Source organism: Myiozetetes cayanensis, unplaced genomic scaffold (assembly GCF_022539395.1).
Source record: "Myiozetetes cayanensis isolate MyiCay16 unplaced genomic scaffold, myiCay2020 scf3, whole genome shotgun sequence".
Classification (NCBI taxonomy): domain Eukaryota; kingdom Metazoa; phylum Chordata; class Aves; order Passeriformes; family Tyrannidae; genus Myiozetetes; species Myiozetetes cayanensis.
The window spans coordinates 51,559,166-51,581,588 of NW_026087521.1; the positions used below are offsets into that span (position 1 = coordinate 51,559,166).

The 22,423-nt window shown below is 55.3% G+C and overlaps 2 protein-coding genes across 2 annotated transcripts; both read right to left on the minus strand.

The window, feature by feature from the left end:
- Positions 1-406: 406 nt before the first annotated feature.
- On the minus strand, positions 407-9,037 carry SH3BP1 (SH3 domain binding protein 1). Its single transcript, XM_050324504.1, has 18 exons — positions 8,691-9,037; positions 6,879-6,921; positions 6,402-6,506; positions 5,939-6,015; positions 5,546-5,657; positions 5,371-5,447; positions 4,855-4,990; positions 4,149-4,217; positions 3,664-3,754; positions 3,270-3,412; positions 3,061-3,172; positions 2,884-2,965; positions 2,506-2,586; positions 2,282-2,398; positions 1,751-1,842; positions 1,440-1,569; positions 1,156-1,271; positions 407-796 (listed from the first exon to the last, which is right to left on the minus strand). Exons 1-18 carry the CDS (start codon positions 8,750-8,752, stop codon positions 462-464), a joined length of 1,980 nt encoding a protein of 659 aa, XP_050180461.1. The 5' UTR covers positions 8,753-9,037; the 3' UTR covers positions 407-461.
- Positions 9,038-10,870: 1,833 nt separating this feature from the next.
- Positions 10,871-21,282, minus strand: GGA1 (golgi associated, gamma adaptin ear containing, ARF binding protein 1). Its single transcript, XM_050324811.1, has 17 exons — positions 21,120-21,282; positions 20,665-20,749; positions 20,280-20,355; positions 19,634-19,732; positions 18,261-18,384; positions 17,665-17,765; positions 16,640-16,720; positions 16,085-16,222; positions 15,864-15,945; positions 15,544-15,651; positions 15,078-15,233; positions 14,254-14,318; positions 13,934-14,112; positions 13,552-13,835; positions 13,159-13,328; positions 12,803-12,913; positions 10,871-12,626 (listed from the first exon to the last, which is right to left on the minus strand). Exons 1-17 carry the CDS (start codon positions 21,148-21,150, stop codon positions 12,516-12,518), a joined length of 2,001 nt encoding a protein of 666 aa, XP_050180768.1. The 5' UTR covers positions 21,151-21,282; the 3' UTR covers positions 10,871-12,515.
- Positions 21,283-22,423: the final 1,141 nt, after the last annotated feature.

Genomic DNA, 22,423 nt, shown 5'->3' on the forward strand with positions numbered 1-22,423 from the left:
CTGGTCCTCGCAGCACATGCGTTCCAGATATATATATATATGTACATATACATATCTATTTGTATTTATATATATTCATCTGTGTGTTCCTGGGGCAATGCGTTTTAAGGCAAAATGGGGCTAGGGTTATGGCTGAGCATCCACAAATGGCCCTGCCAGGCCAAGCTGCCTGCGCTCGCCCAAAAGCTGCAGGCAGTGCCTGGGCCTTCGATGGGAAGCTGGGCAGGGAGCTGGGCCCTCACTGGTGGCTGGGCCCTGGCAGGGACATGGTGGCAGGGGGAGGTGGAGGCTGGAGAGCGAGGGGAGGCAGGCGGAGTGTGCCGGGTGGTGTGAGCAGAGGGAACAAGGTGGAGGTGCAGGAATCCCTTAGGGCACCACCCTGGTGTTTCCACAGTGCCTGCTGGGTTCCCAGAGGGATGCCACACCCTGTCTCCCCAGCCTGTGATTCCCCCATGCCCTGCTCAGTTCTCTGTGGGCTGTCCTGCTGGGGCCAGTGTGGCCAAGGGGCTCCTTTCTCCCACAGGCAGAGGCTGCCCTTCATCTCTGGTTCCTGGGACACAGTCCGTGGCAGCCGTTGTGTCAGCCTCACCAGTGGGAGCCTTGGGGGATGGTGGGACATCTCGGCTGTTACGGGGTGCCGGCTGTGGCGGGAGTGGTGGCGGGACAGAGGGGGCTCGGCTGGGCGCCATCCGTCGCGGCAGGGCTTTGGGGCTGGCTGCTGGGGCAGGAGCTGAGCTCTGGGACTGGGCCACAGGGGGTGGCAGCATCGTGGGTCGGGCTGGAGCCGGGCGCTTGCCTGAAAAGAAAGCTGGGCTGGGCTGGGGTACCCTCATCTGCTGCGTCTCTGCAGGGCAGAGGGGGCTCTGGTGCCAGCCATGGGTCAGGCAGGGGGCTGTGGGCAGACAGATGGACAAACTGCCTCTTGCCCAGCTCCCATTCAACCCAACACTGGAGGACATACTGTGTCCATCCCATGGTCCCACCTCAACTGGATCTTGGCCATGCTACTCTGGCCAGAGGCCTTACCTCTCATTTGGTGACAGGGACATTCCCAGTGCCCTTTTTGCCGGGAACAGCAGGATGAAGGCTAAACTACAGGAGGTGGCATTCAGGGGTGTCATTTCGCAAGTGCTGTGCCATCTGGGGCACCCTGACCTTTGCGGGTGGTATCATCAGTCATCGTTGGAGCTGATGGCCCTGCAACTTCAGGAGATGGTTTGGTCAGCGCTGGGGATGCCAGCTGGGATCTGGCCTCGGGGTCCCTCGACGTCCTGCGCAGAGAATGGGGCAAGTCAGGATTTGTGTTGGCATGGTGGTCCTGGCCCCGAGGCCAGGCATCCACCTGTGAGGCTATGGCCCCTGGCCATCCCATGGTGGGATGGGAGAAGAACATAGGAAGAGCTGGGACAGCCAGCACCCCTAGCTCCCAGAAGACTTACATCTCTCCATCTGGAAGGTTGGGATTGCTGGTTGGAGAGGGCTTGGGGATCAGCTCCTCCAATGGGGCAGCCTTGCTAAGTCCACTATTTGCAGGCAGTGTGAACAATCCCGAGACATTAAAATCTACCTCTGGGTGCGGAGAAGGGAGGAGACCCTGTGAGGAAGCACTTGCCGCCCAGGGCAATGACCCCATTACAGGGAGCCAGAGCAGCCCCCTGATTCCCTCCTCCTGGGGATGGAGAAATGTCCCTTTTCCTTCCTCTCCCTTTCACCATATGCTGTGGCCCACCAAGTGGCACCTTGGCCCTACCTCCAGGGAAGAGGGTGTCCACATTCTGGATGAGGGCTTCCACCACACCTTGGATGGAGGAGACCGAAGCCAAGTCCAGTTGCATGGGGTCTCTGAGAGACAAGAATGGGGGAGGCATCAAGAAAAGGGGTTTGGGGAACATTAACCCCAAATGGCTTTTCGTGTTCATTCCTGAGGGGCCAGAGCCTGAAGGGAGGCCAGCCCAGCCAAGGGGATTGGCAGGGTGGGAGATGGGCCTTGTTCCCTGTCCTGAGAACCCTGGTTTAGTGTTGAAGGCCAGTGGTGTTGAAAACCATCCATGTCACAAATGCTTCAGGTCTCAGCCCTTTTCTCTGCTGCTTTGCAGAGCAGCTAAGAGGACACAGGGGACATGCAACTGGGGAACAAAGACAGGACTTGAGGATGGAAGAGGTGCAGGTGCTTCAAACCAGCCTGAAGGCTGCTGGATTGGCCTTTCCCATGGCATTTGAGTTCAAGGCACGTGAGTTGGGCCTGGGAAGCTGCATCCCATCCCTCCAAACTGGACCTTACCCTCTGCTCTGCTGCGACCACAGCAGGTTTGGGCCCAGCACGATGGCGATGTTGCTGGGGGTCATTTTATTCACCTCCTGGTGTTCAGCCAGCTTGGCTAAAAACTTGATCAGATACCTGTGGGGTGAAAGGAGGGCGAAGATATAGTATTCACGGATTTGAGGAGGAAATGGCTGCTACCAGTGATTCCTTGGGCCTGAAAAAGCCCCACTCCAGCAAAACACCTCAGATTGTTGTAGCTCTCTTGAGGCAGGCGGCTGCAGATGTCTCGCAGGCTTTGTACACGGCTGTCAATGTCCTTTAAGCTGCAAGAGAGAAGAAGGAGTAGTGGAGAGCTCAGCCTGCTCCCTATGGCAGAGAGGGACACGGTTGGCAAGGAGGAAGGCCAGTGCTGGCCACCCCATGTAGGCCATAGCCCTGGGGATGGAGATGTCCTGCTTTTATTGGGCAGCTAAGGTAGGCATTCATGGAGGAGCTGTGTTCGCATTCCCCTGACATGGCAGATGCAGCCGAGCAGCCCTGCTTGAAGTTCTGGGAAGGATGGAGAGGGTTGACTGGGGCCTTTTTGAGACCCTCCATTCCATCCCAGTGTCTGGACTCACCTGGCCACTTTGACCCATTCATCATAGAGCTCAAAGGTCATCAAAGGCTGGGGCAGCTCCCGCAGGTAGGATTTCAGTGCACCTGGGAGGGGAGGGGGAGCAGCAGGGCTGGTGGCAGCTGGGGGATGGCAAGGACTGCCCAATCATGTCCCCCCATCCCGCCTCGCTGGCACCCACCAGCCACAGCGTGGGGGTCTGAGTAAAACTCCTCCAGGGCATTGGAGCCACTGGCCAAGCTGCTCTTCAGCTTCCTCAGCACTGAGGCACCCGCTGCCAGCCGGAAGAGTCCCTGGGGATGGGGTGAAGAGGGAAGGGATGCACTTTGAGTTTGGGAGGGGTGCCTTTTGTGGTGGGAAGGTGGCGAGGTGGTCTGGAGCACTCCCTACCTCCTCCCTCATGCCGGAGGCCAGCAGCATCATGACACAGGCTTCAATGGGCAGTGCGATCTCCCGGCCCAAGCTCTTGAGGTGGGTCTCTAGGGACACACCGTAGTACCCTGCTACTGGAGTGTCTGCACTGAAGGAGGGCTCTGGAAGAGGGAGAAGAATGTCAAGAGGGACAATGGCCACTGGGGCTATCCAACATCTGGCCATAGCAACATCTCACTCCAATCCAGCTTAGCTGGCTAGGGGCAGAGACAGGGCAGGCAGCATCCCCAGCTCACCTCAGGCTGCGGTCCCCAACCCACCAGCAGATGTTAGTCAGGGAAAACATTCCTTTTCCAGCCTTGCTGGCCACACTTATACCCCCCAGTGGGCTGCATGGAGAACTAGCAGGTACCTGACTGACTGTGGCTTTCCCTTAGTTCTGCCAGAGCTGTATCCAGAGATTCCAGTGACTGCCGGTGGTAGTGGGCCTGGATTTCCAGCAGCTGCCAGACAGGGTATAGACAAACAGCACTCAGTTTGGCACCAGCCCCTCTCAGAGAGACACCCATTACCAGGACATTGTACCCTCATGCAGGCAGGGCAAAGAGGGAGCTGCAATAGGAACCCACCCAGGGTCCATGGGACTATATTTGTAGTGAGGGATAGAGGGTAAATTGGAGAGAGGGGTCACTGGGACAAGCCACTCTATTTGCAGTTGGTGCTAGTGGTGGTATTAAGCAGCAGTGCCTGGAGCAAGGCCAGCTATAGGCATCTGCTGATGCCTCAGTCTGTTCCTTGCCCTGGGTGGTGCACTTGGTGCAGATGGAGACAAGGCTGGGCCCAGACATACCCCAGGAGACATTCACACACTGAGGAGAAGTGTGAGAGAGGACTTACTTTGATGAAGTAGCTGGCGTAGCTGTCCTCCTTGGTGGAGAAGTGGTAGAGGTCAGCCATGTACTCATCCTGGGAAAGGAGACACAGAGAAGAGCAATCTTCCATCCCCTCTCTGGTACCCGAGGAAGAGGAGACCCCTTCATGAAGCCTTTCATCTGGTCTCTGAGTTGTCTAGATGGGGTCCCTGAGTGTCGTGGGGATTCCTCCTTGCCTCCACTGCTTGCATTTGGGTAGTGGCAGCAACCTGCCCTATGATCAAGGTCCTGGCACAAGTGGCTCAGGGATAAGAGGTCCCTGCACCTTCAGCTCCAGTGAGCTCATGACTTCTGCCAGACAAGGTGTGGGGCTTTTCAGAGAAACAGGGTAGCAGATGAGTAAGTTGATGTGAAACGTTTTTGCCACCCAGAGCAGATCCTAGCTCAGTTGGTTCCCAGCCCAGGGAGACCCCATAAGCTCCTCACATTAGCCCCTGGAGCTCCTCTAAAGCAGAAGCCTTTACTCTTTGAATCCTTTATTCTTTTTGTTCTCTGGGCCTGTGGCATCTCTCTGTTTCTGCTTGAGGGGCCTGTTTGCTTGCAAAGGGCACGACATGCTGACTTGGCTGCAACCCATGTCAGTCGTGGGGTCACCTCGGACAAAACTGGTGGAGGGGATCAGGTCTGAAGCCCTGGCCTGCCCCGTGGGGAAGAGCGAGTGACATTCTCACCTTGCATTGTTCCACCTTCCTCTTTAACTCCTCCTCCTCTTCCTTCAAGATCTCCAGTTTGTTGGCAGCGGAAGATGCCCCTGGACCAGCACCAGCTCCAGTGCTGTTACTGGAGCTCTTGGCAGCTTGGTTCAGCCTTTGGGGTGGTAGAGAAGAGGCACATTCATGGCCTCGGTGCCAGGGACATGGGGTGGGACAGATGTGCAGACTCCTAGAGAAATCTGTCATGGCACAGGCTACCACTGGCAAGAGTTGGAATGGGGCAATCACAGTGGCACTGAGCAACACCAGGGCACTTTGCTGCCTTTGACAGTGGCACTGCCCTTCTCTCTGGGGCCATGGAACCAGCTGCTCAGCCCAGAGCAAGGATGCACCTGCAGAGGGGATCTGGCTGAGTGCTCCCAAAAATTTGTTGGAAATTCACTCCCCAGGGCAGTCATCTTCATCTCTCCCCCACCCTGCCTGGGGGCTGTGCTCTGTATGCCCTGGCCACCCAAGCTGCAGTGGGCCCCATACCGGCTCTTAATTGTGTTCCAGTCAGAAATCAATTTCTGGAGGGTCTTTTTGCGCTTCAGGATGATGGGAAGCTCCTCCTGTGGGATAGAGTGGCCAGCGTGAATGGAAGAGGCTTGGAGACACAGGAAGGAATGGTGGGATGGGAGTGCAGAGTTAGGAGGGCAGCCAGGACTACCTCACTGAGCTTGTTGAGTGGCTGCAGGACATTGTGCTCCAGGGCAATCTCAAACTCGGCCAGGATTTTTGCCAGTGAGCTCTGTATGCAGCAGCCCATCTCCAGAGCTTTCCTGTGTGGGGACAGAGGTGAAATGACTGTGGGCTGGAACCATGCTCCTCTCTGACCCAACACCCTGATGTGCCCACACCCATTTGGGATCTCTAGCCAGCCCCTGGCCCTATTCTGCAATGGGAGGCTGAAGGTGCTGGCTGTCCCCTCTCCCACTCCAATGCCAGCATTTGCTCTTGGGACAGGGTTTGAGCCATGGGCACCCCGACCCAAGACAGTGTCACTGCCAGGGTCTGGCATCTTTTGGAGTCATCCTGGCACTTTTTCCCCATGAGTACTTACCCGAGGCTGGACTCTGTGTCCAGTTCCTTGAAGCTCTCAGCCATCGCTGTGGACAGAGCCATCAAGGGTAGCTTCTTCTGCACAGAGTCAAGGATTTGGGAGAGAAGTGGTGACACCAACTATGCCTGGCCACACTGTGGTGCTGCTCACCACAGGGCATCAGTGGGTGCCAGAGATTCACAGGGGTTTGGGAAGGGAGATAGGCAACCAGGGCTTTGGAGGGTTATTCAATACAAAGACACTGTCTCTTTAAGGAGTGTCCCAAATTAGTGATGGTTGGAAGGGTTGCCCTGCTCTGCTCACCCCAGGCTGCTGGTGGTCACTGCTGGCAATGGGACCTGGGCTGGGCACAGCTTTGGGCCACCCTTCAACAAATCTGGCAAAGCAGGGGCATGCCATCCCATTCGCTGGTGAGGGACAGAGCTGGGGTGAGCACAGGCTGCAGCAGGAGGACTTTACTCACCACTCTTTTGTCCATCTCGGAGCCACACTGCCCCTGCAGACAGGCTTGGAGCCTCTTGGACACACTGTGAGCTGCTCGCTTGGCTGGCTCGATCCTCTGCTCAATCTGGAGCAGAAAGGTGGGTCTGGGGAAGCCCTTTCATCAACCATGGGCACTTCAAGGCCATCTCCCCACTACCTAGCTCTGGGTGCAGGTGGCCTGCCTGCTACAGCCCAAAGAATCCCTGGTGCAGGGAAAAGGGAATACAATTCCTGGTCAGGATTCATCCCTCTGTGGGCAGCCCGGGAAGCCCTTTCCAGTGGCAGAAGCCTGCCCTTCCCTTAACGCCACGGTCCTGAAATCACCCTCCGGCACACAGGCAGGTCCCAACCCCATGACTTGGATGTGCTGTCAGGGTGAATGGCAGGCAGGAGTGGGACAGGTTCCCACGCCCAGACACAAGCAGACACATGCCTGACAGCCCAGCCCATGCCTTACCTGCAGCAAATCTTCTGACAGGAGCTCAGTTGCTTCTTGAGCTCTGCAGAGGGAGGAGAAAGAACCATCAGCAAACGGGGATGACCTCCACCCAGCCTCTTTGGAAAGAAAGATCCTTATGCACCCTACCCACCTCTCTTTGGGCTCCCAGGAGCAGGAGACTTTGGCTATAGCCTGGACCACCAGACATAATGCTGTGGGTAAAATGAGCCCACAGGGACAAGAGTAGCAGAAGCAGGGCAAAGGCAGCCAACACCCCCCCAGGCAGGGTTTCCAGTTCAGAAACCATTTTGACCTCAGTCAAAATGCCCAGATGTGGCCAGGGCTTTGAAGATGGGGACCACAACAGGAGTTGATCCTGACTGCCCATCTCTCCCCTGAAGGTGAATCTTCGCAGGCCAGTGCAGCCACTAGGTATGAGACCACTCTTGCCAGAGCAAGGATATCTTTGTGGTCAAGCTGGGGTCTGAGACCAACACCAGCCCCTCCAGAAACACCTACACAAAACCAGCTTTTGCTTGATTTTGCAGCAGGTGTTCTCAGCGAATCTAACAAAGGAAACTTATGGTTTACATCAAATTCTGCTCAAAAGCAAATTCAAAACCCACCAGCCACTGTGACCCCCACAACTCCCTGATACCTCTCATACAGGAAGACTTGCTTCAACAGCCTGCTGTCATTGCTATGCCCTGGGAACCCTGTTTGCTTTCCCTCTGCTGCTGCTTTTTCTCCAGTTCACGTTTCTCTCTTTTCACCACCTGCCAAAGCCAGTGTGGGACAAGGCTGTGGAGCTACAGGAAATGGGGGTGGTTTGGTTGAAGGCAAGCAAGATCACATGAGGTCATGGCCCACAGAGGAGAGGCTCTGCAGAGGGTGAAGAACTCTCTTGGACTCCATGAGCTGCCTGCCTGGCATTAAGCAAAAGGGAGGTGCGTCTAACATGGAGATGAGAAATCTGACGGGAGGAAGGATGGTAAAGGGGGTTATGCTCCCCTCTGGGGAATGCAAGAAGATCAAGAGGCCACCAGGATATAGGAGCTGCTTCTCTGTGGCCAATCTGCTGGGCTGGCTAAAGGACCTCTGTGGTGCAGAGGACATGGTTGGTCCCGCTCAGCCACCCAGCACTGGGGAACCTGTGGAGGTGGCAGTAAGAAAGAGGGAGTGGGGGGGCTGGGGAGGGAGGGCCCAGCCCTGTAATTTCAGTTCTTGGTTTTGCAAGGGGAAAGCTTTGGAAAGCCAAAGACAAAAATAAGGAAGCAGCAGATGTAGGATAGGGACAGACGGATTTGTGTTGAGCTGTAAGTCCTCCATGGGTCCTCTGAGGATCCCCATTCCTCTCCTCAAAGGGCATTTTGGGATGCCCATACTGCTGGGCTGGCTAGAGCCATGAGACACCCCAGACTAAGGGGGGAGGGCAAGTCCCAGCTCCTAATTCCTTCTGGTCACCACACAGCCAAGGGCATGTGGCTGGAAGGTCCCTTCCCATTGCCCCACATCCTGGGGAAGTCAAGACTGGGAAAGCCCTGTCTGCAGGTGGATGCAGCACCTGTGGGCCCTGGGAGAAGTAATTGGGCTTGGAGATCCCATCACTGCTGAGCAACACCAGCGCAGCCTTCCTTCCCACTGTCCCTCAGGTGCCAGGAGGTCACAGCCTCTCAGCTTACGCTGAAGGTGCTCTAAACTCAGGGTTATGCCCCCCTCTTCCCAGGCCACTGTCACTAGGAAGTCAGTACAGTCCCGGCACAAGCCCTCAAGGACCCCTGTCCCTCTCCCTCTCAAGCCCTCCGGTACAGGTAGTGCAGAAATCCTTACCTAGTGGCGATGTTGGGATGGGACAGCTGCTGCCGCATGCGATTAAACTGTCTTTTCATCATCTTGAAAGCTGGGAGGAGACCAGGAGAGCCACTCTTCTTGACTGTACCTGCTCAGCACCCCTCGGTAATGCTTGGCATTGGATGCTGGCAACCCCTCGGCTCCCAGGAGCTGCTCTGCTCTTTGCTTTTTCCTGGGGACCTTTCCCTCCTTATTCCTCTTCTTTCTCCTTTCCTCGTTCCCCCTTTTTCAGTTTCCCTAGCTGGTCCCTTTCCTAGTCCCTCTGTGGGGATGCCCTGCCTGCTTTTTCTTCTCCTTCCTTGAACTCCCCTCTCTTGCTCCTTCTCTTTTTCTGAGCTTCCTTCCTCCTCCGTCCGCCCCTCTGCCGCAGATCAGGTAAGAGCAGTTCAGGGCTCCTGCTCCGTTCTGTGTTCCTGTCACCACCCCACAAGTAAAAATAACTTCAGCCAAGCCTTAAAGGGGAAATATTATTACAGCATACACATAACAAGGCAGGACAAGCACATGCCGCTGCTGAGCCCGAGCGAAGGGCCCACGCTCTCTTTCTTGCTCTCTGTCTCAGCTGGGGTGGTTCCCCCCCTTGCCTTGCCCACCACCAGCTGTGCCGCGGGGCAGCCCGTGCCGGTGCCAGCTGGCTGTGTGGTTCAGCGGGTGCCTGGTGTACTCCCTGCCCTACCTGGTCACCCACACTCTGCCAACACTCCTCAGGCACCTCTCCATGCTCATGGGTGCTCCATCCTTTTCCCCTGTGACATATCCCCCTTGTCGTGACAAAAGGGGGAGAAGCAGCAAAGCCACCCGTGCAACCCGTCCTGCGCCCCTCACCCTGCGTTCCCTCCCTGCCTTCGCTGAGGCTTTCCGGAACCACTGCAAAGCTGTGGCAAACGGCAGTTGCCTTGTGTTTTGGGGAGGCCCCTTCCTCCCCACTCCCCCTTCACCAGCAGAGCTCCTCTGAGCAGGGCGGGTGGGCCCAGTGCAGAGCAGCAGCGCTTGCACAGTTGCACAGGGACCACAAACTCCCTGTTCTCAGGCTTGGGTGTTGCCTCCTCTCTGCAGAGCTGCAACAAGGTTCACACTTTTTTTTTTAACTCCTTTGTCTAAAAGCATCCCCCTCACACCACCACAACCTTTGGCCCTGGCTCTATGAGATGTAAACCTCACTTGCATCTAGGACTTTCCTCCTCCTACTCTAAGAGAGAGGAGAGGTTGCTGTTGGTGAGGTTACATGGCTGGCAAAGGAAGTAGCAAACGCAGCCCAAATGAGAAGCGGTCTGCTTGTGGGCAGAACAGGCAAGCAGAAAAGGAAAAAGAGGCAGAAGGGCCACTCCACCTGTGCCCCAAAGCCTAAGGAGCAGTAATTTGTGGGCTGCTGGGCTGTGCTTCTTGGTAAGGGTCAAGTCTCCAGTGAGCATACAGCAAAGTGGTGCTGGCAGCTGTTTTAAAGCAGGTATGGGGTGAGGGAGCACCACTCTCCCTGCCCAAAACACCAGGCTGCTCCAAACCTGTGGCAGAGCACATCTGATCCCCTGGGCTTCCAACAGGCACTGTGGTCACTTCCAGCACCTATTGCAAAGATCCAGCAAAGCCCTGCCCAGATCCTCCCTGGCTGCCCCAGGTGGTGGCCAGGCCCTTCCTCCCCTGCAATGTCAGAGACCCACTCCCAGCCTCAGGCTGCTGCTTGCCAGAGCAGATCCCCTTCTTTGCACGCCTGCACTAAAACTGCCCCCTGGAACTACTTCCAAGAAGCAGCCTCGGGGAAGAGGAGGAAGTGCTGCTACCAGCAGTGGTAAAGCTGTGAAAAGTCATGTGGGGCATGGGAGTGAGCTCAAGCCCTGCTTCCCATGGGCTGTGGGGCACGGATCCTTGCCCACCACCTCTCAATGGGGAGGGAAGTGGGCAGCACCCAGTTTGCAGCCTAGAAGTGAGTGCTGTAAGAAAAGGAATTGAGAACTGCTGGGGGAATTCCACCATCCCAGCTCACCGTTCAGGGGAGTGAGGAAATCAGCGTGCAAGGCTCTCCCGGGGTGACTGCAGGATGAACTACAGGATTGTATGGGCAGGATTGGAGCTGGAAAGGACCCTGGGCAGGGTGCAATCAGAGTTAGGAAAGGCGAGGTGGTGAGAATATATTCCTTGGGTCAAAAGGCAAAGGGACAGGATCAGGAAAGAACTCTTTATTTCCCATAAATACAGCTGATTCTTCGCGCCGGGCGTCTAATTTTAAATGTTTTGTTTCTTCCATTTACAGAATTCTGCACTGAAAATATATACAAGTCTATTCAAGAACCAAACAAGATCTGCAAGGAAAAAACCCATACAAAACCCTGAACAGACCAGAAAGGGAAGTAAGACACAGCAGAAACCCAGCACAAAGACCTTGCTTCCCCTTGTCCTCTACTGCTTGCTGTCCAGCTTTGAGACACCTTTGCTGCCCCGAGCCAAGAGTGTGAGGCACCCCACTTGTCTCCACCACACAAGCCTCCTTCTGGCTCTGACAAGCTGATACAGGGCACAGCTTGCCCCTGTTTATGATCAGGCCCTCTCAAAACCAGCTTAGGGATGGGAAGCAGCTCCCATGGTCTCAAGTCCCACGGGGAATCAGGATTGCTTGGGATGTGCCATTCCCCAGTCTCCTCCGTGCCTGCAGATCCCCGCTCTTGTGTCACAGTGATCAGGCGGCTGGAGTGAGCCCCCTCCCCGCCACAGGGAGCCAGGCCTGCCCTCAGCTGCGGGCAAAGGTGAGCAAGGCACAGCTGAACCCCCCTCCCCCCCATACGCCCCCCGTGCAGAGCTTAGTGGTGATGGGTTGGGCTTTCATCTCCCTGGCTCCCAGCCCATCACCTACCCCACTGCGAGAAGACACTGAAGAGCTGAGAAAGCTCCCCGGCCCCCTAAGCTCTCCAGTACAACCAAGGTGGAGGAAGACTAAGTGCTGCTTCCTCTCCCCATCTGTTAGGAGGCTGCAGGGAGACTCAACCCCTACAGTGTGCTCCTCTCCAGGCCCCCATTCTTAGAGTTCCTATGATAGATAAAATATGGGAAGAGTGTGGGCCACCCTGCTGTGGGGGTTCACAACTCCAGCTGAAAGGGGATGGGAAGGCACAGAGCAAGCCCTTCCCAGCCCCCAGGGTCCCACCCTGGGGCTCACCTCCCACCAGCAGCTCTCTAAGCAGCTAAAACAGAGATGTGATGATCACTCCCCCATGTCCCCCAAAACAGTGGCAGCTGCCTGCTCTCTGGTGCTGGAGAGATGCCTAGCCTCTGTCCAGCCTTGTTCTATACCAGTTCCAGTGTGATCTCAACAGATAGGGAAACACTGGGGCCCAGCTCCAAGGAGGGGACAAGGGGGACAAGAGGGAGCACCATAGAACACGAAGTAGCTGAAAAGCTGGGAAGTGCAGAGGGGGCAGAAAAGGAAAATGATCTTCCTTTGCTAGCCCTTGCCCTGGGCTGAGGCTGTCAAAGCTCCCTGTCCTTGTTCCCCACTGCACCTAGAGCGGGAAAGCAGGGTTAGAAGAGAAGCTGGACAGACTGGGGAGGGAGTGTAATCTTCGGAAGAGCAGGGAAGGCAACTGTTCACACACATGAAGCTTTCCATTCCGCTTCTAGTCTTGTGGGATGAACATCTCCTGGCATCTCTGCTCTCCTCCTCGAGGTACGCTCCCTTGGGCACTTGCCCGACTGCCTGGAGAATAGAGCGTGAGCAGCAGCCCCCCACCCACCCTCCCGTCTCCTCAGGCTGCTCCAGCCCTGCAGGGTTGGCTTCCCAAGGAATCTGCAGTGTAGTGCCTGCAACATGTGGCTCTAGAGGTTTCCCCAGGACTCGGGTGGGGGAAACTGGTCCACGTCCCCAATTTCATTGTAGGTTTGCTCTCCCATGGTGAAGGTCAGCTTGTACCGTAGCCTCACTTTTTCCTGGAGACGGAGGAGAAAGGATAAGCAATCAGATGCAGGGGAAGAAAGGCATGAGGCACAAACCATTTATGTCTCTCAGACGATGCTGAGAGTAGAGGAAATAGGGACAGGGTAAGGAGGTTTTGCCTAGGCACCAAGACCAGCCTCTGCTTGTGGCCCAGGGATGATGCTGTTACCTTCTGTGGGTTAGCAAGCAGCAGGACTTGGGTGATGGCACTGGGGTGGACAATGGGATTGAATGCTGGCAGCTCCGTGCCTGAGGGAGGCTGTAGTTTCACCTTCATTACCTACGGAGAGAGAAGAGCATCTCACATTCCTGAGTGACTGGGCAGCCAGGAGCTCTGCTCCTGTACTTGAGGAGCTTCCACTGTCTAGTCAAAGAGAAAAACATTGTGCTGGTTCCTGCTAATCTGAAGGCAACATAACTTGCTCCCATCCCCACAGAACTCTCTCAACCCACCCTGCCTTTCCTGCAGAAGTAGAATCATGCTCTGGCCCAGTCTGGGGACCTCAGCCCCAGCAGTGTCCTCACCTTGGGGACGGCAGACTGAAAGACAATGTTGCGGATGGGCTGCGGGGCCGTGCTGAGCATAGAAATCACCACCACAAGCACATCAGGCCTCTCAGGCAGGGCATCCTTAGCAAAGTGGAAGAGGACGCGGAAGCCATGTTGATCATACACTGTCACAGGGAGGATGCTGCCTGTGGGAAAGGCATTGACAGGCAGCAGTCACCCAGGAGGGAATTAGCCCCATCACCCAAACTCCATACATGTGACAGAGACAGCATTCCTCCTCAACCTCCACAAAATCCAACAAGCAAGAAGTTTCTTCACATTCCTCCCATCCATGTGTGCAAGGTTTGTTCCCCCCACGCCTGCCCCCCTCTTTTTCCCCAGTTTTGGGGGACTTTTACAGACACTCACTGGGTTTGATTGATTCCAGAGGCACAGTGATGTTGGCCAGCGAGATCTCCTGGGGCAGCGCAGTGGCAGGAGGCCGCGGTGGGACTGCAGTACTTCCTGCTGGTGTGCTGGCAGCTTTTGGAAGCATAGCAGGGGCAGGCAGCTCTGAGGTCAGGGGCAGCGTGGGGTTAGGGGAAACACTCTGGAGCACAGGTGGAGTGCTGGGATTGTGGGCTGTGGTGGCAGAGCTGCTCCTGTTCTGCAGATCCCTCAAGGTGAGCCGAGGGGGTGGCTGCTGCTTCTCCCTGCACAGAAAGAGCAAGGAGTGAAACAGGGCATTGAAATGCTGTGTCTAGCACCCCAGAAATGGAAAAGATGGGGAGATTGCACTACCCCTGCTTACCATCGCACTTGTTGAGACTCTGGAGGCAAAGACTGCTGCAGCAGAGTCTTGCCCAGGAGGTCCAGGTCATCCAGGCCACTGCTGCTAGGAGAAGGTTTGGGGGAGGATGCACCAGCATCTGCTTTGACTGGTGGTATTGCTGTGATAGGGGTGATACCGACCTCATTGCTATCTGATGACTGTAAAAAGAACACACAGGAGAGCCCCCAAAGCAGGACTGCATATCAGCACTGACCATCAGATCTGGGATTTTTCCCTACTTCTTCATTTGTTGCTTTTACTACCCTCCCCACCCTCTGCCACGGCTCCCAGCACATTACCTGGAAGCTGTTCCAGCCACTGGTGTCACTGGCCTGGGCAGCATGTGGTGCTGGGTCATTCAGGCCTGCCAGGAGTAAAAGCAAACATGCAGTTTAGCTACCAAGTGGGTAAGAGCAATAAATGTGGCCTGAATAAGAGAGACCAAATAGGGCAGAACCACCAAGGTAGTCTCCACCTCCGGCCACCATCCTTGCATGGGGGGAGAGCCAGGAGGGTGACAGTAGTTTTTTCTGTCCAGAGATCCTCATTTGCAGTTCTCACTGCAGTTGGCAGAAAAGTGAATACAACTGGGCTGACAAGTCTGGCTGACCACGCTGTCTACTTCACACTATTGCACTCAAAGCACTTGTCTTAGCAAACAGACACCTTGTTGGGCAAAGAAGGACTCTAGAGCCTTCTAGGATTGCCTCCTCACAAGATTTCCATGTGAACAGTTCTGGAAGTCCCATGCATCTGTTGTCAGCTTGTGACTTCAACAGCAAGCAGTAAATATGAGGAGCTGAGGGTGATCCACCCTTGTGATCCCATCTGGGGACAGCCATTGCATCATGCTTGATTTACCTGCCAGGTCAGTTTTCCCAGAGCAAATCAGTGGCACATCCCTGCAGGCTCTCTCTGACTAGAAGGAAAACACCATGGGACTGAAGTTCAGAATCACAGCAGGGTCTTTCCCTCATGCTAAATGAGGGACACCTCTTTGTCTTTCATTATTCACCTCTCCCAGAGCTCTTTATTATTCATGTTGCTGCCACAAGAAGAACCACCCATGCAGACTATCTAGAGTTAAGGAGAGAATAAAGAGCTTTTGCTCTGTATTTCTCACCCAAAGACATTAGCTCATCATCCAGCAAGGAGACAGAGCCAGCCTGGTCAGGCACGGGGACTGCTGAGCCACCTGAAATGGTGGGCAAGGCTGGGTAGGAAGGGCATGTTGCTGGAAGCTCTAGGCCAGACAGATCCAGAAGTGCTGAGGTGCTGCCTGCAAAAAAAAAAAAAAAAAAATTAAGAAGCTGAGAATCAAAAACTTTACCCAGTCCTTATGCAGTGCACTGAGGCCAGTTCCCATCCTTCTGCACATCTGGGAGAGGGAGAATGCCCTGCTCTCCCTTCCAGTTCCCTCTCTTCATGCATCAGTCACCCTCACACATAGTTTCATCTCACCAGCCCCACTCTGACCTGTTGCAGGTTTTACCTTTCTACTTCTCTCAATCTCCTCTTACACTGCAGGAAACCAGCAATAGGGTCTCTCTGCTTGATGTTCCTGTCCCCAGTTTCCCAAGTCTCCTCACCTCGAAGGGGACCAGCCACTGTTTCCCCATTGATCTCTTCTCCCCGTACATGCTGCTTGTAGAGATTGATCACCTGTGTTAGATTGTCATTGGCTTGCAGGATCTCCGCTGAAATGGAATAGGTGGGAACTAAGTTTGAAAATAGTCAAGACAGTGACTTTTATACTCTGATTCTGTCTATTCCTTCAAAGTAAGGCCCAAGGAGCTGCAGCTACCCACTGCAGAGAGAGTGTTTGCCACTGCTGCTGCAGACTGCACCAGGGTACACTGACACCTCCACAGCAGTCTCAGCAGGAATGAGAAAGGTCAGATGTGTTTACCCAGAGCTTCATCATTGTCTTCTGTGTCACTGGCAAGGCGGAAAAGCATGGGCCTCATGCGCTCACAGCGCTGATACAGCTCCTGTGGGAGAGGAGAAAGAGGTGCTGAGGTAAGCAGCAAGACACTCAGCTGGGGCTACAAAATAGGCAGGAGGATGGGGGGATAAGGGTCACCCATCTCTGCTATGCCTAGGGAGGATGCTGGGATGGCCTTCCCTCACCTTCATTAGGTCCTCGTTGCTTTCTGTTGTCTCCCCCTTGCTGTAGTTTGTCACCATCTCTGTCAGCAGCTTCACATTGTTGTTCACCTCCTCAATGGCATTCACTCTCTTGGAGATCTTCTCCATGCGCTTCTGGTCCTGGAGGGGAAGCAAATGGGGAAGGATGTCCTTGCTCTTGGCTATAACTTGGAGAGGAAGCCAGTCAACCACCAACTCCCTGGTCTAAGGCACAGCAATACTGCCCTCAAAACAGCTCCCACTCCAGTGAAAAACTCCAGGTTATCTCGGGACTATAACTTGCCAAACAGGGAAGGAACTGCTGCAGATCTAGTGCTGCAGCAGTAGGTCTTGGGTCACAGAATGTACACAGAGCCATTCCTCCAAGAAGCCAAGGAATGGCAGAAATCACACATGGACTCTTTAGCAGTTGCTGCAGTGAAATTCTGGGCAGAAGCTCTGTATGTCTGCATGAGGTCACAGAGCTACTGCTCCTTTAGTGCCAACCATCACCATCCAGACCATGTCCCCCCCAGTTTTCCTCTTTCCCAGTCACACCTCCTGAACCATCTCCTTGATGAGCTTGTTAGCAGCCCGGAGGTCCTCAGGATGGGAACTTTTCAAGAGCCGAGCCAGTGTCTGTAAAAGAGAAGGTACCTCTGAGCCCAAGCTGAGGGACAGCAGCCAGAGTCACTCTTGCCACACTAGAGCTAATAGCCCTGCCCCAAACCTGTATTTGGCAGAGGCAGTGGACAATGTCAGTTGTTAAGAAAGCCCAGCCACAGGAGCTATCAGAGACCAGAGAGAGAAGAAATCAACTGGTCTTCCTTTTCCCTTTATGGTTCTGGTTATATGAGATAGGTCTTTCCCTGAAGTTTCCCTGCATTTAAACCCTGCCTGTCACCCACCATGGAGAGTCTGCAGTGCAGCAGTACTAGCACAGAGACAGAGAAAGTCTGGTTCGTGCAGGAATTCCCATGGAATTGCAATGGACTAAGACCTCTTAACACGCCTGTTTGTAGGTGCAATTGGTGAAGAGGGAGAGTTCCCACTTTCTCTCCACAGTCAGTGAATAGTCCCACTGGCCACCTATAAATCCTCATCTTCAGACTCTAAGCCATGAAGACAAAATGTATCACCTGCAGCAAACTGGCCACAGAACTAGACCCAGAGGAGCCCAATACTTGTTCAAATGTATCAGCACTGATAATGCTGACACAATTCTGATGGAAAGACAACAAAGCATAGGTCCAGGAGGGTACAAGCAGTTGGGCAATAAGCAGATTGCAGTGCTAGGGGTGGGGAAGAGATAGCAGCAGCATCTGGGGCTGGGATTTAGACCCTGTGGCCAGGTAACTCAACTAAGTGCTCCAAAGGTCAAACAGACCCACATGCCCCACCTCTGTCAGTTTCCTCTGTCATGATTTTGGAGCAGTCCCTCAGCATTCCTGTGATGCATTTTCTGAAAGACAGCATGTGGAGCAGGGGCCTCAATCCTTTCTGGATCTCCTTATTAGGGGGACATGAGATACTGGAGCAGGAAGATACTGCCTACTGTCCCTTTCCTTGCACAGAGCCCTCACCTTGGATTTTTCTTCATCATCAAAGATGACGTTCTTGGGCCGAGGAGGAGGCAGTGGAAAAGGAGCATCATCAGGTAGTTTTGGGTCACACTTCACAATTCCTACAGTAGACACCAAAGCAGAGATCAGCAAAACTCACCCACACTCAGGGATGGCACCGCCACCCAATTTTTTTTTTCCCTAATGGCCCACCAAACCCAGCTGGGACTGACGGTGTGTGGGTTTGCTTCTGTTACCCAAGATCCTGGATTGTGTTTTCATGGAAGAACCGCCCTTCATTCCCCATAAATATCTTCTCTTAGAAAATCCCAGCATCTACTGCCAAAGAGCTCGCAGCCCTTCAGCCCCAGACCTTTCCAGGCCCTGTCTCCCATGGAAGGAAGCAGCTGTGCCCTCCAACCCAGCAACTTGGACCACCAGCAACTCCCTCTGCCCAGTTAGGAGCCCCAAGGCACCCGGTCCTTCTCGTGACCCTAGTGCTGGGCCAGACTGATGGATGTCGTGGGTCTGGGCACAGGGAAGGGAGAGCTCGTTTCAGATTCTGTCCAGACAAAAAACATCCATCCACCTTCCCCTTCCAGATCACTGCCTCTCACCTTGTTTCTTCAGCATCTGGTAGGCTTCTGAGATCTTCACCTCGTGCGGCAGCCCTAATGTCCAGCTGTACATCAGCTCCAGGATCTTTGACTTCACTTTTTCTGGTGTCCGGCTGCCAAGATACTAGAGGAAGAGAAAAGAGATGGCTTGAAGCTGATCTGAGCTGTTGCAAGCTTGGCCTGTTCCTCTCCTCCCACCCCCCAGGAGAAGTGAGACCATTCCTACGGCACAAGGAGGAAGAAAGAGGAAGCAAGCAGGGAAGCTCACGAGGGCCTTGCAACACATCCTACACTGTGCCTGGTTTCCACAACAGGAAAACAAGAGGTGTGAGAAATGGTGTAATAGTGGCCCCTTAGTAACACACAAGGACAGGTGGGAAGGCTCAGGCAGGTCTCTGTCCCCTCCTTGTGAAGAAAAGGGTCCTGCCAACAGAATCTGCTCAGCAAGGAAGCCCTTGAGAAGGGGAGACAGCAAGGCTGGGAGAGGAAGGTCTGTGGGTAATGGTTTCCAAGGCAGGGCCCAGTGCCTGGCATCCTTTAGAGCAAGGTGAGCCCCAGATGACCACTACCCAGCAGGGAGATACCCAAATGCTACAGCTCTCCTCCTGCCACACAATCATCCTTTACCCTTCTCCCGTGGGCCTGTTGGGAGTTCTGGTAGCAGAAACAGTGCATGTGCCACCAGAAGCTAGTGGTTTAAGGCAGAGGACATGCTCTAGGCTGCCAAGCAAGAGGACTTTAGGATGCTGCTGTCACTCTTTTTGGTTATTCATCACTGCAGATCACAAGCTGTGACTGGCAGACAGAGATTTTCCTTAGTCATATTTACTCTGTGTTCCCTTAACCCTACACTTCCTGGTGTTCACTGCCTTGGCTGAATAGGGGAGCACACACAGCTTGTTCTGCTGCAGGAACAGCAGCATCAGCAGAGGAGCAGGTAATGACTTGGTCCTTCAGATGGACTCGCCAGAACACCACTGACCAGGCCTGGGCTTGTCCTCCCTAAGTGACTCAATCGGGTTGGGACATCCCAAAGAGACACGGTCAGATGTCAGAGCTGGGGGAGGTTCCCAAGTACAGGCAGCACAGAGCCCAACAGCGATGCAGGAAGGTGACTCCAGGCACGCACGTGAGCTCAGTTGTCTCACAAGTGCTGGCTGCATCATGTCTAGCTGGCCCTCAGCTTCCTACATCAACAATCAGCCTGGGACAGAGGGGTGAAAACTCACCTTCCAACCAGGAAACTCAGCAGGGAACAAGGACCAGATTTCCTACTTACACTGTTTTCCCCATATCCCAGTGAGTGTCTGGCTTTTCTGCTCAGCCACCACTTTTTCCCAAAGTCCCCTCCAGCACGATGCCCTGGGACCCACCTTGGGTGACACCACCTTGATGAGCTCATTGAGGAAGCGGAACTTGCCCACCTCGTCATGGAAGCGTTTGCCACAGCTTTTCATGCACGACTCCAGCACCTGGGAAAAGGGGACAGGTGAGTCCCAGCATGAGGGCAGCAGCAGGATCTGGAGGCAGCTCCCCCCTCCTTCTCCTTCACCAAGTATGGAGCAGGAGGACATAGCCTCTATCCCCCCCTAGGGTGGTCAAGCATCCTCCCACAAAGAAACAAGAAGATTTTTCCTCTTTGGAGCCTTAGAGAAGTCATCCCAGGCTTTCACAGTGCGGATCCACAACGCGATTAAGAACCACAAGAATCATTTAGGTTGGAAAAGACCAACAAGACCATGGAGTCCAACCATTAACCCAGCACTGCCAAGGCCACCATAACAAAAACCCAAAAGCTTCCTATCAACTTCAACAGGATACGGTCCTAGGAACAAGATCTTTCCAAGTAACCTCTCCTGACTTGTGGAACCACCTTTGCTCCCTCTCCCACTCAAGGGACCAGGTGCTCCAGGGCTTTCTCAGATGGAATTCAAAGCTTCCCATGCTTCTCCAGTAAAGCTGGAGCACTTCCACACCCTGCCCCTCCATCTAGTTCTACCAGCCTGCAGATGTCCTTACCGTGAGGGCCTGGATTGCTTCCCATTCTTGTGGAGACTGGATCTTGTGGGCAAGAAGTCGGGTGGCAAGTGGAGGACTGGAAGGAGTGAGGGGAAAAAAAAAAGCCAGGCGGTTATTGATGAAAAGCCTGATTTCTGTCTTCCTGCCTGCAAATCCAGCGATGAAAAGCATGTTGCAAGTTGAAGACACTGATAAGGCACCAAGACACCTCAAGACCCGGGGGATACCTTCCATTAGTGGACCAGGACCCCCCCACCTACCCTACCTTGAGGGCCTTTGTGCTTATTCAGCTCTTGGGACTGGAGCCCATTGGATTTTACTGCGTGAAGAATCACAACCAGGCCTGTGACCTGGAGCATGCCTGGGGAAAGCACGAAGCACTTACCCCTCCAGCTCCTTATTGAGCTGCTCACAGAACGCATTGATACCATCCCAGTCCAGGTCCTTGTTCAGGGGGTTTGTTGCTTTGTCTGCGGGCGGGACGAAAGGACGGTGAGAAAAACCTCCCCAGGCGAGGGGCAACGTCGATCCCACTCCCTCCCTGCCAGCTCCACCGGGTGCGGTGGCGGGGAACCGTGAGGAAGGAGAAACGCCGGTAAGCGCTAGCCCCTTCCCGTGGCTGCCCTGTGCACAAACTCTGGCCCCCGCCTCTCTGCTGACCCCCGTGCTCAGGCAACGCCGCCCCGGGCTCAACGCAGCCCCCGTGTGCGCCCACACCCACCCCCGCCCGGGGCCAGAGCCGCCGCCCTCCACACCCCGATACGCGCGACCCCGGCGCCCCCTGCCCCACAGCCCCCCCGCCGGCCGCGCCAGAGAGAGCGGCGGGGCGGTCGCTCTTACTGATGCGCGCCTCCAGCGTCTCGGGCTCCATGCCGGGGCCCGCGGCTGCTCAGCGGGGCAGCGCCGCCCCGCCGCCCTCCCGCCGGGCCCGGAGCGCCCGCGCCATCGAGGGCCCCCGTCCCTCTGCCCACCGACACCCGGAAGTCGCCGGCCCAGAGCGTCGCCCCGCCGCCAGCGCGCCCCCTGCCGGCGCGCGTCCCCGCTCCGCCATGGAGCTCAGCCGCGCGGGGAAAGGAAAGGCGCGGGAGGAGGAAGGAAGGGGAAGGGCCTCCCGGAGAAGGGCATGGAGGGCAGGCGAAAGCGGGGCGGGGCGCCGAGAAGCGGCCGCCGCGCGGAAACCACCGGGCCGGCCCTCCCCGGAACAACCCGCGTACTGGCAGGTGAAGCCACTTCCGGCGAAGAGACCGGGCACTTGCAGCTGACGGCGCGCGGCGTGTCCTTTCAAAGGACACGGGCTCGCCGGGTGCGGCGCATGCGCAGTGCGCTCCCACCCCGGGAACGGAGGGGGGCGCGGTGCCGGCCCGCAATAAATATAGTACAATAGGAATATAATATAAGTGCTAGTAACTGAGCTCCCCTGCCGCGATCTTTACGTAGCAGGTGATCTCCCGGCCTTGCGCCTCGCTGAGCAGCGTGCGCGTTGGGGGGTGTCGGTGGAGCCCTGGGAAGAGCTGGAGGGCTCCAGGAGAACGAGCTCCGCTTGGCCTCGTTTTCCTCGTGGCTCTGGCAGTCTAGAACAGCGCCGGCTGTGACACCTGACACCGCCCGCTTGCTCTGTGCTCCAGCGGCCCTGGCAGGAGCGGCGCCGCTTCTCCCCGACACGCTCACTGCCTTCCTTGTTTACTTTCCTGCGCTTCAAACAGCGCTGGCTGAAGGGGCGAGCTGGGCGAGCTTTGGGTGAGCCTCGGCCGGCCCCTGTGCGAGCAGTGCTCTGTAAGGGTGTCGGCGGCGGTGCTGGGAGCTGGGGCTGCCGCAGAACCGCGGCGATAAGAGCACAATGCAGCCCTTACAGTGCAGCCCGTTCGGCATTCCAGCGTTTGATCCAGGAGACAGGCGTCTGAGCCGGAGCCGTCCCGTGCTGGGTTACTCATTTACAGTGCTAATCCCACGGTTGATGAGGGAACTGCCCTGTTGTCACACCTAATGGCTTTTCCTTATGGATAGCCATTGTTTCGGTGGGGATTTTTTGGCCATTAAAAAGCACTTTTTTTGGCGCCTGAATGTAGTTCTTTTTTTAACTGTTACTGCCTTGCATCACAAAGCCCTTTTTAAGTACCTTTCATAGAAAATTACGACATCCTTGC

Excerpts from the sequence above, each read along its gene's own strand:
- SH3BP1 (XM_050324504.1), bottom strand. The coding sequence starts at position 8,752 with ATGATGAAAAGACAGTTTAATCGCATGCGGCAGCAGCTGTCCCATCCC. Across the intron at positions 5,448-5,545 it reads CACTCAACAAGCTCAGTGAG|GAGGAGCTTCCCATCATCCT; the intron begins GTAGTCCTGGCT and ends TCTATCCCACAG. Across the intron at positions 3,173-3,269 it reads CCTCCGGCATGAGGGAGGAG|GGACTCTTCCGGCTGGCAGC; the intron begins GTAGGGAGTGCT and ends CCCCATCCCCAG.
- GGA1 (XM_050324811.1), bottom strand. The coding sequence starts at position 21,150 with ATGGAGCCCGAGACGCTGGAGGCGCGCATCA. Across the intron at positions 14,319-15,077 it reads TGATGAGCTAATGTCTTTGG|GCCTGAATGACCCAGCACCA; the intron begins GTGAGAAATACA and ends TACTCCTGGCAG. Across the intron at positions 13,836-13,933 it reads GAGTCTCAACAAGTGCGATG|GGAGAAGCAGCAGCCACCCC; the intron begins GTAAGCAGGGGT and ends CTTTCTGTGCAG.